Source organism: Neurospora tetraspora, assembly GCF_033439725.1.
Source record: "Neurospora tetraspora strain CBS 560.94 chromosome Unknown B0H65scaffold_6, whole genome shotgun sequence".
NCBI lineage: Eukaryota > Fungi > Ascomycota > Sordariomycetes > Sordariales > Sordariaceae > Neurospora > Neurospora tetraspora.
Window position 1 is genome coordinate 2,169,067 of NW_026944388.1, and position 12,796 is coordinate 2,181,862.

General features: G+C 53.1%; 4 protein-coding genes across 4 annotated transcripts; 2 read left to right on the plus strand and 2 right to left on the minus strand.

Moving 5' to 3' along the window:
• Nucleotides 1-4,421: 4,421 nt before the first annotated feature.
• On the minus strand, nucleotides 4,422-5,156 carry B0H65DRAFT_263513 (uncharacterized protein). The gene has a single exon (XM_062822651.1). It carries the CDS (start codon nucleotides 5,034-5,036, stop codon nucleotides 4,653-4,655), a length of 384 nt encoding a protein of 127 aa, XP_062679500.1. The 5' UTR covers nucleotides 5,037-5,156; the 3' UTR covers nucleotides 4,422-4,652.
• B0H65DRAFT_263514 (uncharacterized protein) lies at nucleotides 5,157-8,649 on the plus strand. Its single transcript, XM_062822652.1, has 3 exons — nucleotides 5,157-5,408; nucleotides 5,519-8,141; nucleotides 8,209-8,649. Exons 1-3 carry the CDS (start codon nucleotides 5,277-5,279, stop codon nucleotides 8,361-8,363), a joined length of 2,910 nt encoding a protein of 969 aa, XP_062679501.1. The 5' UTR covers nucleotides 5,157-5,276; the 3' UTR covers nucleotides 8,364-8,649.
• Nucleotides 8,650-9,116: 467 nt separating this feature from the next.
• On the minus strand, nucleotides 9,117-10,431 carry B0H65DRAFT_263573 (Pyruvate/Phosphoenolpyruvate kinase-like domain-containing protein). The gene is made up of 2 exons (XM_062822655.1): nucleotides 10,171-10,431; nucleotides 9,117-10,057 (listed from the first exon to the last, which is right to left on the minus strand). The coding sequence occupies exons 1-2, from the start codon at nucleotides 10,306-10,308 to the stop codon at nucleotides 9,251-9,253; spliced, it is 945 nt and encodes a 314-aa protein (XP_062679502.1). The 5' UTR covers nucleotides 10,309-10,431; the 3' UTR covers nucleotides 9,117-9,250.
• A 587-nt stretch (nucleotides 10,432-11,018) lies between these two features.
• Nucleotides 11,019-12,562, plus strand: B0H65DRAFT_263553 (zeta toxin-domain-containing protein). The gene has a single exon (XM_062822654.1). The coding sequence runs from the start codon at nucleotides 11,390-11,392 to the stop codon at nucleotides 12,440-12,442; it is 1,053 nt and encodes a 350-aa protein (XP_062679503.1). The 5' UTR covers nucleotides 11,019-11,389; the 3' UTR covers nucleotides 12,443-12,562.
• The last annotated feature ends 234 nt before the right edge of the window (nucleotides 12,563-12,796 follow it).

A 12,796-nucleotide genomic window follows, 5' to 3' on the forward strand; every position in this document is an offset into this window, starting at 1 on the left:
ATCTCGTTAGTGTGTAGATCAGCAAGTTTCATTCAGGTGAGGTCAATTAAGTCAGGTGACTATTCATCAATCCAACTTTGGAACCCGAGGACGAACGGACGAGGCTGTCAAATGAATTGCATAACTGACCCAAGCATAAAACATCCACTGCCGTCATGCACCATCATAAGGTACCCTCGGTACCTGAGATACACACGATGCATGACACCACTCGAACGGCCCGAACAGGTTCATTCACTCACTCACTCACCTCACCTCACCTCACGCCTTGAAAGTCTCACCTTGCTTTACGTGGTTCCGTTCCCGCACAGCCGTTTGGCGTTTGGATGTTAAGTTCCCTCACCGCTTTCTCTTCTTCCGGTGAGTGGCTGGGCTGAACTCTGAAGGCTCAGCCTTCAAGGCTGTGTGGGCGCCGCAGCGGGTAGTGGCTTTTCTAGAACTCCCATCCGCATCCGAGAAGAAGCCATGGGCATAGGCGGCGCCGTAAAAGTTCAAGGGTGTTTGGGGTTTGGACGCATTATCGTGGGACAGCCAGTCTCGCGGTTCACGAATCGGGCTGTTGTTGCGAGGTTCCGGGGTGTGGGGTTGGACTTCGATGTCTACTATTGTAATGTAACCTTGTAGAAACGAGGAAGATCAAAGAATCGTGGGATTGAGGAAAGGTGATTGAAAGAGGTGATGATAGGTAGGTTTGTTTCCGTACATACACTTGTGTTTAAATGTTCCTTAGTGGTTGCGTTTGTTGACGACGATGACGGACGGGGATGGAACTCACACCCAACCATCCAACAACGAACACAAGGGACGACGGCGGGAAGGAAACAGTAAATCTTCCAGTCCCGTTCGTCACAATAAAGATGGCGGGCTGCTTGCTTGCTGCCACACAACACAAAACTGTGGGGGAGTGGGCATGAAATGGGCGAGGTGGGTTGCCTGTTGCCAAACAGAGTGGGTGGTTACACCAACTCCATGTAGGGTCCGTCCCTACCTCTACACTCCAGAACCCAAACTTTCCCCTTTCCTTTCCCCTCATCTCATAATTATTTGTTGTCCTATCGAAATTCGTCCATTTCGTCAACAACTGTGTAGCCCAATGATCCCGACCCGAATCAGCATCAAAAGGTCCGAACAAAAAGGGAGTTGCGAGGCTGCCTATTGTTGCGCTTGATGGCGTGAAGTTGGGTTCGAACCAAGTGGGCCAGGACGTTCATAAAGATGCTTGATGCTGCAGGCCACTAGGCCACTGCAGGAGAGCAGCAGGGCAGCCTCTGCTGGAGACGGCAAGGCAGAACAGGAACCGCGCGTTTGCGTTGAAGGAGATGATATCGAAAAGAAAGCAAGAAGAGTCCAAAAAGCAGAGGCTGCGCATGTTATGGGCAAAAAGACCTTGCTGATCATTGGTGGTGGATGTTGACTTTTGGAGACTGGCGGCCGGGGACAGTCTACAACATTCATCATATAGGGTTTAGCGCGTGGGGAGGGAGATCTGGGGAAAACCGAACGCTTGTCAATGTCGTGTTTCTTATCAAGACTTTTAAGTTACAACCGACGTACCCGCTAAACTCCTGTGTAGCGCCGTAGACGCAATACAAGGGACGCTCGCCCGTTACTCGATGTATCGACGACGTGTTGGGCCTTCTTAGGTTCAATTTGAAAAGCGATATCGCAAAGATCAATACCTCTAGCCAGCCAGTAACCATCCTCCTTCAACCCTTCTTTACACCTTACATGTTGATTGGGCGGCGCTATCAGATCCCCAGATAAGGGGTGCTGGATGCGTTGCCTTGCATATGTGCAGTAGGGTGGTGTTAAAGTGGTGGTGGGTGGACGTCTTCACGTCAAGAGAAGAGAGCAATCAACACCGAGCTCCATTTCGAGCTTGGGGATTGGCTGGCATCACGACAGCCTCACTCGCACTCGCACACAGGTCGAATACGTCCACCTACATACAGGCGGCCGGGGTTCTTCCTGTGCTTGTGTTTCCAGGTCGTTGCCGTAGGATGTGCGCCCCATTGTGTCCAGCCAAGCCAACAGGCACAGGGTCGACAGGGTCGACACAGCCGCCGAAAACGGTACGCCGCGGAGGACTTTGTGCTGCAAGGAGGAGTTTGTGTGATGAATCTCGATCGCCATGACCGGGCAAGAAGAGTGAAGACTCCCCAGAGGTGTATGCCTTGGTAGTTGGGAGTTTTATCTTTGGTTGTAACTGGCGATCAGGACCACCGAGGATGAGCAGATCAACCTCATGCGCCAACAGAGAATGACACACCTATTTTCGGTAATCGCGTGCTCTGCTAGTTGTAAAGCCATTACAGCATGGTTCTTATCGCGCGCAGAATCCTGATTTTGCGTTCGAGATTACCATGAGCTCCAAGTGGAAGTGTGCTTTGGTGCGACCTGGAGGCTTGCCACGTCTGGGGACAAACTCTCGCGGAATCAAGACGCCCTGATTGATTGATAAGCGTGTCCGTCCGTGTTAATGGACACTGTCTTGAGTCTTTAAAAAGTGATGAGAGAACTCGAATAAGGCAATGTTCCATGGCTGTGACGGGAGAAGCTCAATGGCTGGGATCGCTTCATGCAAGTCGTTCACGCCCGCATTCTGATGCAGCCTGTGGATCAACCAGACAGGACTCGCTACCTGAGATTCTTGGTTCCGGTTGGCTGGTCATTATAGCTCTTGATACCTATACAACGCCCACAGTGGCTATGAATAAATGTGTGGTTGATTGTTTTTGAAGTGCCTGTGAAGTGAAAGTTGAGATCAGAGTCTCTGGTGTTATTGCAGGGAGATATACTTGTCTTTGTTTGGAACAATGAAAGGTAATTCCAAGTCCCGTCTAGAAGCAGCCGGGGTGTTAAGAGGGCTCTAGCCGGGCTATCACCTTCGACTTGAAACGGAAACAAGATAAGACAACATGGATAATAGTAACGGGTTGATGCTTGAGGTAAAACATGTCCATCAATTGCGTGGTCCAAAGACGCAAGACAGGCGGTAAATGACAGGGACAGCAACAACACCACATGGTCCGCGGCAACATCGAGACTGGCCCGTTAAGAGACCTCATAGCCGACAAACCACTTGGCTTAACAGTATAAACGTGCTCGGACAACAGGTCCAAACCATTTGAAGTCGTGGAGAAATAAAGGCGGAAGCAGAGGGGAGTCTCCAGCAGGTGTCAGTGTCACCTCCAAGCGGTGATGTTATCAAGCTGCCTTATCACCAGCAACGGGTGTCTCCACTTGCTACGTAACAGAGCCCTCGTACCGTCTGCGTACCCCGGGTCCACCTGACCCCTTCTGGAAAGGCGGAGGAGCTGGGGAGAAGGCCCTGGATGGAACCGCAGGGGTACCCACGAGTTACATCGACTGGTGCGCACCATGTCGAGGCATGACTCCAGTGCACCTGCACGGACCAGCCCCCTTGCACATCACGAGCCCAGGTGTCACTCGCAAGTCGCTTGGGACGCTGGCCCCCTCGTCCCCGTCTGCTGTCACCACTGCTGCCACCTGGAGCTGGCTCCCTCTTTGCCGTCTCCCCTCGCTCGCAATCTGTCCGTCTGTCACTCGACTGCCATTTCAGCTTCCTCCCGTCTTTTCAACTCGAGACTGAAGATAACGTCTTCCGTCTTGTAAAACACGCATATCACGACTCACAATCTACCGCGCAAACCGAAGAATTGCCTGGGCAACAGCTCTTTCCCGCGCTCCGCCCCGGGCACAAATCGACGACTCTACAGCCCGCCCGGCCCCCAGTCTTGTATCTGTTACGTCGATACCGCCTGGGTACCTGATACGGTACCCCTACACACTTATCGCTGTCCATCCACAGTCCACTCCTTCCTGCGTCCCTCGACCGCATCACCCATCACCGCGACTGTCGACCACGGCCAACCGACCACCCAGACACTCCCACGACAGGACCACACCCATTCCCCCCTCTGCGTCAGGTCCCCATCCACTCATCGTCCGCAACAACTCCTAGCACCGCCCTTGGGTCCTTCAGGATCGCCTCCCCCGGCCGACTCTACCGAACCACCTTCGCGTCTCTCTCTCCCCCCCATATCGCCCAATATCGCCCATTCATCTCTCCATCCAAGGTTACAGCTTCGGTCTTCCTCTCCGCTGTCTCCGGTCGCGCACCCCCGGGTTCCGATCGCCATCAACGGGATCCATCGCATATTCAACATCTATCGCTATATACCACACCCATTACCCCGACACCACCCAACTGTCGCCGCTTCCGCATCAACCGCATCAACTGCCGTATGCCGGTCCGGCCATCGCATCATCCTAACTGCTCTCGACACCCGTTTCCTATAGACGCTACCTAGTACAAATCCGCTCTCCTATACATATCCATTGCACAACTTGATATAACCCGGCCGCAACTCTCGCCGCTGTCAAGAGATCAGACGGGCCTAATACCGAACCATCGAATCAACTGATACGGACGAGGCCACCCTGCGGCCGATCGGGTCTGAGTCATTGAGTTGACATAGGACGTCAGTCTGCCGCGGTGGAGGAAAAGCAGCTGTCGATAACCACACTTCCGTACTGATAGTAGACGTCCAGGTACAACAGTGTCGGTGTCGGAGCTTGGACCCCATTCTACTGTGCCTTGAGCCTTCATCCGTCCGTCGTTTCATCCATCAACCTGCTCGGCTGCCTATCCTTCTGCCGTTTCTCCGCTCTTTTTCGCATCGACGTTCCCATCGGCCACCCGTTCGGGCACACCTAGGCCCCCGTCTCCTCCGTTGTCCTCCGACTCCTCCAGACCCTGAAACGATCGTACTGAGCTCGACCCCTTTCGCACCTCCTCTTCCATCCCATACCACCGTATAGTCTCTCTTCGTCCAACCCGGCCTCGTCGTTGCCTGGCTGTCCATCTGCCATCCCCATTCGAGCCTGGCGCATAGCTTATTCGAGGAACCATCAAGGTACCTCGTACCCTGAACCTCTTCCCTCGACCACGCATTCGCCGTTTCATCTTTGGCTTCGACACATACTCGACCTATCATCTGCACCTGCATCATTGCATAACCCGAACGCCTCCGCTTGCCAATACATCGGCCTGATCAATACAAACTTCTCCGCTTCTGCCTTGGGCTCGTCTTCATCATCCCAACCACCTGAACACCAGATTGGTAACACCGGACCATTTGGCGTATACATGCCTGCCAGACTTGAGGTTGACGTCTTCCGAATAGTTTAGGCCCTTGGGCTACCTACCTTTTACACTGATTTCCCGTCATCAACACATACACCAGGAAGCCATGTCGGACCGAACATCTGCTTCCTCGTCTTCGAGGAGGACGAGGCAGAGTTACGATGCCATTGGATCCTTCGTCATTGACCAAGAGATAGGAAAGGGAAGCTTTGCAAAGGTTTACTTGGGCCGGCATAAGGTCAGTGAGCTCCACAGCCTCCTCTGTTCGATCTCTTAACGTCCTATACGGCCTTGACCTCATATCCGTCCCGTGATTTGGGCTGCTTGCTGACGTATCATGCCTTATAGGTCACTGGCGCATTGGTTGCCGTCAAATCCGTCGAGCTCGCCCGCCTAAATAAGAAGCTGAAGGAAAACCTGTACGGGGAAATTCAAATCCTCAAGACCCTTCGACACCCTCACATCGTCGCGCTCCATGACTGTGTTGAGTCCTCTACCCACATCAATCTGATAATGGAGTATTGCGAACTTGGTGACTTGTCGCTGTTCATCAAGAAGCGAGACAAGTTGATCACAAATCCCTACACTCACGACCTTGCGCGGAAATACCCCGTCTATCCAAATGCCGGCTTGAACGAGGTGGTGACTCGTCACTTTCTAAAACAGCTGGCGAGCGCATTGCAGTTTTTGCGCGCTGGGGATTTTGTTCATCGGGATGTCAAGCCCCAGAACCTTCTTCTGCTTCCGTCTCCTCAGATGATGGCCAACAACAAGACGGCGAAACACATTATGAGCGGCAGCTATGACTCTTTTACGCCTGCTGCCGGTCTAGCCTCGGCCCCGATGCTGAAGCTTGCCGATTTTGGTTTCGCCCGTGTGCTTCCGTCGACATCCCTCGCCGAGACACTGTGCGGCTCTCCTCTTTACATGGCACCAGAAATTCTACGGTATGAAAAGTACGATGCCAAGGCGGATTTGTGGTCCGTGGGCACGGTATTGTACGAAATGGTAACCGGAAGGCCGCCTTTCAAAGCCAGCAATCATGTGGAACTTCTGAGGAAAATCGAATCATCAGGCGATGTGATCAAGTTCACAAGGGAGAGTGTTGTTAGCCAAGAGATGAAAGGCCTGATCCGTGCTCTCTTGAAAAAGAACCCGGTGGAGAGAATAAGTTTTGAAGATCTATTTGACCATCCTGTTGTCACAGAACCTATTCCGGGACTTGTGGAAGACGACATCCCCAAACCACCACGTCGTCGGTCCGTGAAGGAGGAGAGGCCTGTTAGTAGGGCGGAAGAGTCACTCGTACCCTCGCGAAAGCACTCTCTCCGGAAGAACTTGGCAGACCGCGAGGGTGTTCCTCAGGTGGCCGGTCCCTCTTCACCAAAACCCCGCCGATCGTCTCCTCTGGCGACCCCTAACGAGCCTGTCGATTTCAATAAACCGAACTACTTCCAGATGCCACCGAGAGAAGATCGTCTTAGCTATTCTCCTCGACAGGAAGCTGCCGAAGGGCTAGGGATTAAGCGTCCGCAAGTTCAACCGTCAACGTCTGCTCCAACCCGTCCATCTTCGTATGTAGACCGACGACATCACCCATCAAACGCCTCGCTCAGGGCTCCTGTCCGAGAAGCAAATCCTCCTCCAAGTGATGTCTCCAGGACAAAGTCTAGAGGCTTGGGAACAAAACCCATGTCAGAGGAGGAGAGGGCAGCTCAGGATATTGCGTTTGAACGCGACTATGTGTTGGTGGACAAGAAGCATCTCGAAGTGAACGCACTTGCCGACCAAATATCGATGTATCCGCAACAACCTCAGTCCCCAAAGTCGGCACAAATTGTCAGACGCGCAACTCAACAAGGTTCACCCACCTCGACGAGTGGCGCAGTTCCGAGCCCACCTTCCAGAGCACTTCAGCTGGCTCAGGGGCATAGCCGTCAAGGTTCATACGATAAGGCACTTGGCACGAGTCCCAGCAAGGCGACTTCAGTAATCTCCAAGGCTATTCAGGATGCGAGCTTGCGGTTATTCGGATTCAAATACGCTCCTCACCTGCTAGGCAAAGGCCCATCCCCTGTGCCGCTGTACAACCCATTTCCGACTTATCCAGCCCCTAGTGCCCCCACCGGCTTGATTTCAGATGGGAAGCAAGGTACCCCCGTGGACGAAGACTCCCGTGTGGCCCAATGCATAGAGGATCACGCAACACGGAGTGATGTTGTGTACGGATTTGCCGAAGTCAAGTACAAGCAACTTGTCCCGCTCGCTCCCTCGATGGACCATGGTCTTGGCGGTGCGCCCATTGAGAAGTCGGCGGAGGAGGATGGGCTTACAGCTGAAGCCATCGTCTCATTGTCCGAGGAGGCGCTGGTCCTATATGTCAAGGCGCTCACCCTTCTGGCCAAGTCAATGGATATCGCCAGCCTCTGGTGGTCACGGAAGAACAAGGTTGAGTCGAGCAATAGTATCACTTCAGCGGCACGGGATTCAGCCAACTCGGAAGCCTTGGCTCTCAGGATCAACGGTATTGTCCAATGGATCCGTTCACGCTTCAATGAAGTCTTGGAGAAAGCCGAGATTGTTCGACTTAAGCTGGCTGAAGCACAGAAGCGACTACCTGAAGATCATCCCAGTCATCCAAACAACCATGCGAACGACTCGACCGCTTTGAACAGTCTCAGCACTGTCGGCGTATTCTTGAGCGATGGTATCAGTGCCGAGAGGCTGATGTACGATCGCGCTATCGAGATGAGCCGTGCTGCTGCGATCAATGAGATTGCCAACGAGGATCTCCCTGGATGTGAGATTTCTTACATCACAGCGATTCGCATGTTGGAGGCTGTTCTGGATCAGGACGACGACCATCTTCCGAAACGTAAGGTTTCTGGCGCATCAAAGGAGGAGAAGGCTGGCGCCAAGGACGAACTATCAGACGAGATGAACAACGAGGACAAGCAAGTCGTCCAAAATGGTGAGCCAACTTCCGTGCTTGTAACTTGCAACGAATGTTGAATCTCTGCTAACATGGGTTAATATAGTGATCAATATGGTCAACAACAGACTTACGATCCTTAGGAAGAAGATGCGTTTGATTGAATCAGCTTCGAAAGCACAGCAACAACAGGATCAGAAGCAACAGAATCTGATGCGTCGGCGCAGCGGGGAGATGACATCCCGCAGTGTCCCTGCTTAGCAAGACTATGCGTTTTACGAATGAACGATACCGATCCAAAAGCGAAGATATCAGCATTACACAGCTCATATGCCCCACGGCTGCTACCATACTTCGATCGCGCCTTCATGGCCTCTCTCCACTTCACTCTCATCTCAGTTGTTTTCATCCATCTATTTTTGTTTATCGTGCTACATATCATACCAAGGAGTTAGGGTTTGCGTTTATTTATTTCTTCCTGTTGTCCACCCTGAACTAGCTCTTAGGAGATGGTCTGGTTTGACAGTACACATTGCGCTGGCGCCAGAGGCTCGGGCTTATCTCTCCATTGTCGAAGGCAGTACCAAGCTTGGGCGCTTGGCAGAGCTTCAGTGGAAGAACTTGAAGTTACCTTCGGACGGTTTGACTTATCAGAGGCGTTTAAGGAAGGAATACATTTTTGGGGGGATTCCTACTACCAGATTGTTGATAAGACGGTTTTTTTCGGAGTGTCATGTTAGCGGCTTCTTCTGACTAGTTTTGCTTTCAGTGTGTTTTAATATCTTTTCCAGGATCCTTTGAGGTCAGGTTTCGGTTGTTACTAAGCAAGTTCATGCAGTTCGTGGTTACTGGCAGATATCAGGCTGAGTGCCTGTCATTTGGATCAAACAATAAACATACATTTTATATATCCGTGCCTCCCACTTCTCACATGTTGATCAGGTCATGGTCTTTCAACATGCCCATGTTATATACTGTCAATCGGTCCGCGCCTAGCCACGGAAAACATGTCCGATCGCGTTCGTTGCCTAGTGCGTGATCTTATGATTGTATTATTCTGCCAGAGGATTTTGGGTATATCATTAGACTATTCTGAAGTCGCTCCTTTCTCCATACCTCTCCTCGCCAGCGCGTATACAAACCTCAACTTAAACCCCCTTCGAAAACGTCTGTCCGCCCATCTTGTTATCGAACTCCACGCACTCACTCAACCCACAGAGCTCAAAAAGCTCCCTAACCCCACCCGGCGCTTTCTCCCCCTCGCCCTCGCCCTTTTGCTTTTCCGTAAACCCAGCCGTCACCGCCCCCGTCTCCATCAACTCCCTCGCCGCCTTCTGGTATGCCACATACGCATGTGTCATGGCAAAGCACGGCCAAATCGCAATCCTGTACCCCAACTCCTTGGCCTCCTTGGCGTTCACCAACGGCGTCAGTCCGCCGGGTACCAAATTGACCAAGCACGGCGTGGGCGCCATCGCCGCCGTGAATTTCTTCATCTCCTCGCGATCCTTGACGCCTTCCAAGAAGGCCGCGTCCGCGCCCGCCTCCACCGCCGCTTTCAACCGACTAACCGCCTCCTCAAAACCCATGCTCTGCAGCGCATCAGTGCGGGCGATGATTACGATATCACTCTGCAAGCGCTCGCGCGCTTCGCGAGCGGCGCGGATGCGCGCCACAAAGGTCCCCACGTCCACCATCTCTTTGCCCCCCAGGTGGCCGCACCGTTTGGTGGTTACTTGGTCTTCGAGATGCAACCCGGCGACGCCACCCAGGATGTAGCGCTCGACGGTGCGCGCGACCATCACGGGCCCGCCGAAGCCGGTGTCGATGTCGGCGATTAGCGGCACGGACCGGTCGAGCGAGGAGAGCATGGACGCTTGCCGGACCATGTCGTCGGCGGTGGTGAGGCCGAGGTCGGGCATGCCTAGGAGGGAGATGGCGGTGCCTGCGCCGGTCTTGGGGGCGGGGGTTGTTAGTTATTGATCATGGTGAGAGTGGGGGTGGTAAGATGGAGGAGGGGTCGGGTAATGCTGCGAGAGGTTGATGCGGACGGACTTGTTGAACTTACCATGTACAGATTCTTGAAACCCTGCTGAAGACAAACCCTAGCGGAGAGACCATCTTGCACGCCCGGGCAAACGATGAGCTCATCCGAGTCGAAGAGTTGAGCGCGGAGCTTGGCTGCTGCTTGGTTTATTACTGCCATTTTTATGGTCGAGTTGTGAAGGTATTGATTGACTATTGCGAAGATTGGATGAGGACGGTGAGTGAAATGTCAATGGATCAACAAGCACAAGAACTGAGAGAGGATTTGTATGCTTTTATACAAATGTTTACTAATCCACCATGGCGAATATTCACCGACTCGCTCTCCGGGGTGGCGGAGCATTTTTCTTTTCAAACCAGAGACCGCCCCCGGAGTTAAAGGCGAAGGCGCGGGATCGTTGTTGACATCAAGATCCATTGATCTCCGCTCCGCTTTCGGAGCTTGGTTTGTCAAGCAGGTCCCGGTTTGTTGGCGGGATCTCCAACTTTTGAAACTCATGCCGATTGAAAGCGGCAAGAGCGGCAAATGAAGCGTGGGTGGTGGAGAGTGCCTGATGGATGGATCGTGGGGAGAGCGGGGCCGGGGCTTGCGCTTCTTGACCAAGATTAGATGTGACTTGTGTGGTCATCAAGGTGCCCATTTTCTCTGTTTGTTTTTCTTCAATTCAGGGGTTTCTTTGCCAAGACGACGGTTTGGCTTTGATGCCGGGGACTGGAGAAAAAAAAAACATCATGGCGCTGACGAAAGAAAGCAGCATTTGGAGATGAACCATACCTAACTTTCCTTTGCAAAACATCAACGATTTGCGACCCCCGTTTTACCAATGACGACCATCTTTCCTTTCCCCCTCACGCCCGTCTTGTCGTGGGGGAAGACATAAGGTGAGGTCGGAATGAGTTGCCGAATGTGAGACATTCCTCCGCTTGGCTGCTTACTCCTCAATGTTGCCAAACTTGAGCCTCAACGTTCCATCGCGGCAAATTCGTGGGGTAGAGACGAACGTCGTTCGATCTTTCGGCTTTCATTCGTGAGCTTCAACTCTCTGACGGCGCCGATTCTTCAAGCTCATCAGTTATTCATTTGTTAACACGTTTGGGTTTTGTCACTGCGGTTGGTCGATATCTCGTGAACCACTTCGAGGACTCGGGCTTTAATCCTCCTGTCTAGTCAATTCCTCCGAGTATCAATATCCCTCCCTAGTCTAACTACCAATCTCGACCTAATTGCCCAAACAACCACAATGGCAAATACCTTCCCACCCTCCTGGACCCTCACCCCCTCCGCCCGCCTCGAAATCTTCACCACCCAAATCCTCCCCGCCGAACAACCCTACATACCCGTCTCCCCTCCCTCCCCCCCTTCCCCATCCACGTCCACGTCCACAACAGAAGCCACCACCACCACCACAACAACCACAACCACCCGACGCCGCCCCCTCGCCATCCTAATAGTCGGCCAAACCGGCGCCGGCAAGACCCGTCTCGCCCCGGCCCTCCTCAGCGCCATGACCGCCTCCCACCCCTCCCACCGTCCCCCGGCCCACTTCATAGCCGACACCTACAAGACCTACCACCCCCACTATCTTGCCTGCCTCTCCCAGTTCCCCCCGGCTCAAGCCTCCGTCTTGGCGGGACTAGACGCCCGCTTATGGCTGCAAATGGCGTGCGAACACGCCGTCCAGCACCGGATTGATGTCTTGGTTGAGTCAGCGTGTCGACACCCGGATGATTTTTGCAGGCTTGCTGAGATTTTTCATAGGGGGGGTTATGTAGCGAAGGTGGCAGTTTTGGCGGTGCCGGAGGGGCTGAGTCGGTTGGGGTGTTTGGTTAGGTATTGGAAACGGCTGCCGGAGGCTGGGTCAAGGGGATTACCCGTGAGGCTGACGCCGAGGAGGGTGCATGATGAGAGTTATGAGGGGTTGAGGGAGGCGGCGAGGTGGGTGGATGAGGGGGGGATTGTGGATGGGTGTGTGGTTGTTAGGAGGGGGGAGGGGGTGGCGTATTGGAATGAGAGGGTTGAACTTGATGGAGAGAGGAAATGGGCGAGGGAACCGGGGGCTTTGAAGGCGTTGGAGATTGAGAGGGCTAGGAAGCTGTCGGAGGAGGAGAGGAGGATTTTGGAGGAGGATTTGGAGGTTTTGAGGAAGTTGGGGGATCCGAAGGTGGATCAAGAGCTTGAGGCGATTCAGACGTTGGTGGATGGGATTGGAGTTGGGTTTACTGGGACCTTTCCGGAGTTGGAGCCTTTGGATGCGGATGAGTTTGTTAGAGGTAGGAGCGCTTTGGGGTGGTGATGATGCGTACGGCAGAGCGAAATCATCGGTGAGTATGACTTCCTTGTCGCAAGGCTCCCATCACAACTGAGCGCTGAAAATGTCGTCCTCAGCACCGGTTATTGATCTTCACCTCTAGACAACCACTTGACATGACGCTCCGAGGTAGACTTGTGCGGTTGTCATTCCCAGTCATCGCATTTCCGAAGCTTTCTTTCTCGAATATGTCACTCAGTTGGGAAGCTGGAGATCTCATTGCCAATGTATGAGTCGTCCGAACTATACGATGGCCCTGGTCACAAGTATTTCATCCAAACTTCGATAGTTGTGTTGTACATCTTGTCATCGACTCTCACGATCTCACGTATAAGACTC

Excerpts from the sequence above, each read along its gene's own strand:
- B0H65DRAFT_263513 (XM_062822651.1), bottom strand. The coding sequence starts at position 5,036 with ATGATGCAGGTGCAGATGATAGGTCGAGTATGTGTCGAAGCCAAAGAT.
- B0H65DRAFT_263514 (XM_062822652.1), top strand. The coding sequence starts at position 5,277 with ATGTCGGACCGAACATCTGCTTCCTCGTCTTCGAGGAGGACGAGGCAG. Across the intron at positions 5,409-5,518 it reads TTTACTTGGGCCGGCATAAG|GTCACTGGCGCATTGGTTGC; the intron begins GTCAGTGAGCTC and ends CATGCCTTATAG. Across the intron at positions 8,142-8,208 it reads CAAGCAAGTCGTCCAAAATG|TGATCAATATGGTCAACAAC; the intron begins GTGAGCCAACTT and ends GGGTTAATATAG.
- B0H65DRAFT_263573 (XM_062822655.1), bottom strand. The coding sequence starts at position 10,308 with ATGGCAGTAATAAACCAAGCAGCAGCCAAGCTCCGCGCTCAACTCTTC. Across the intron at positions 10,058-10,170 it reads GTTTCAAGAATCTGTACATG|ACCGGCGCAGGCACCGCCAT; the intron begins GTAAGTTCAACA and ends CCCGCCCCCAAG.
- B0H65DRAFT_263553 (XM_062822654.1), top strand. The coding sequence starts at position 11,390 with ATGGCAAATACCTTCCCACCCTCCTGGACCCTCACCCCCTCCGCCCGC.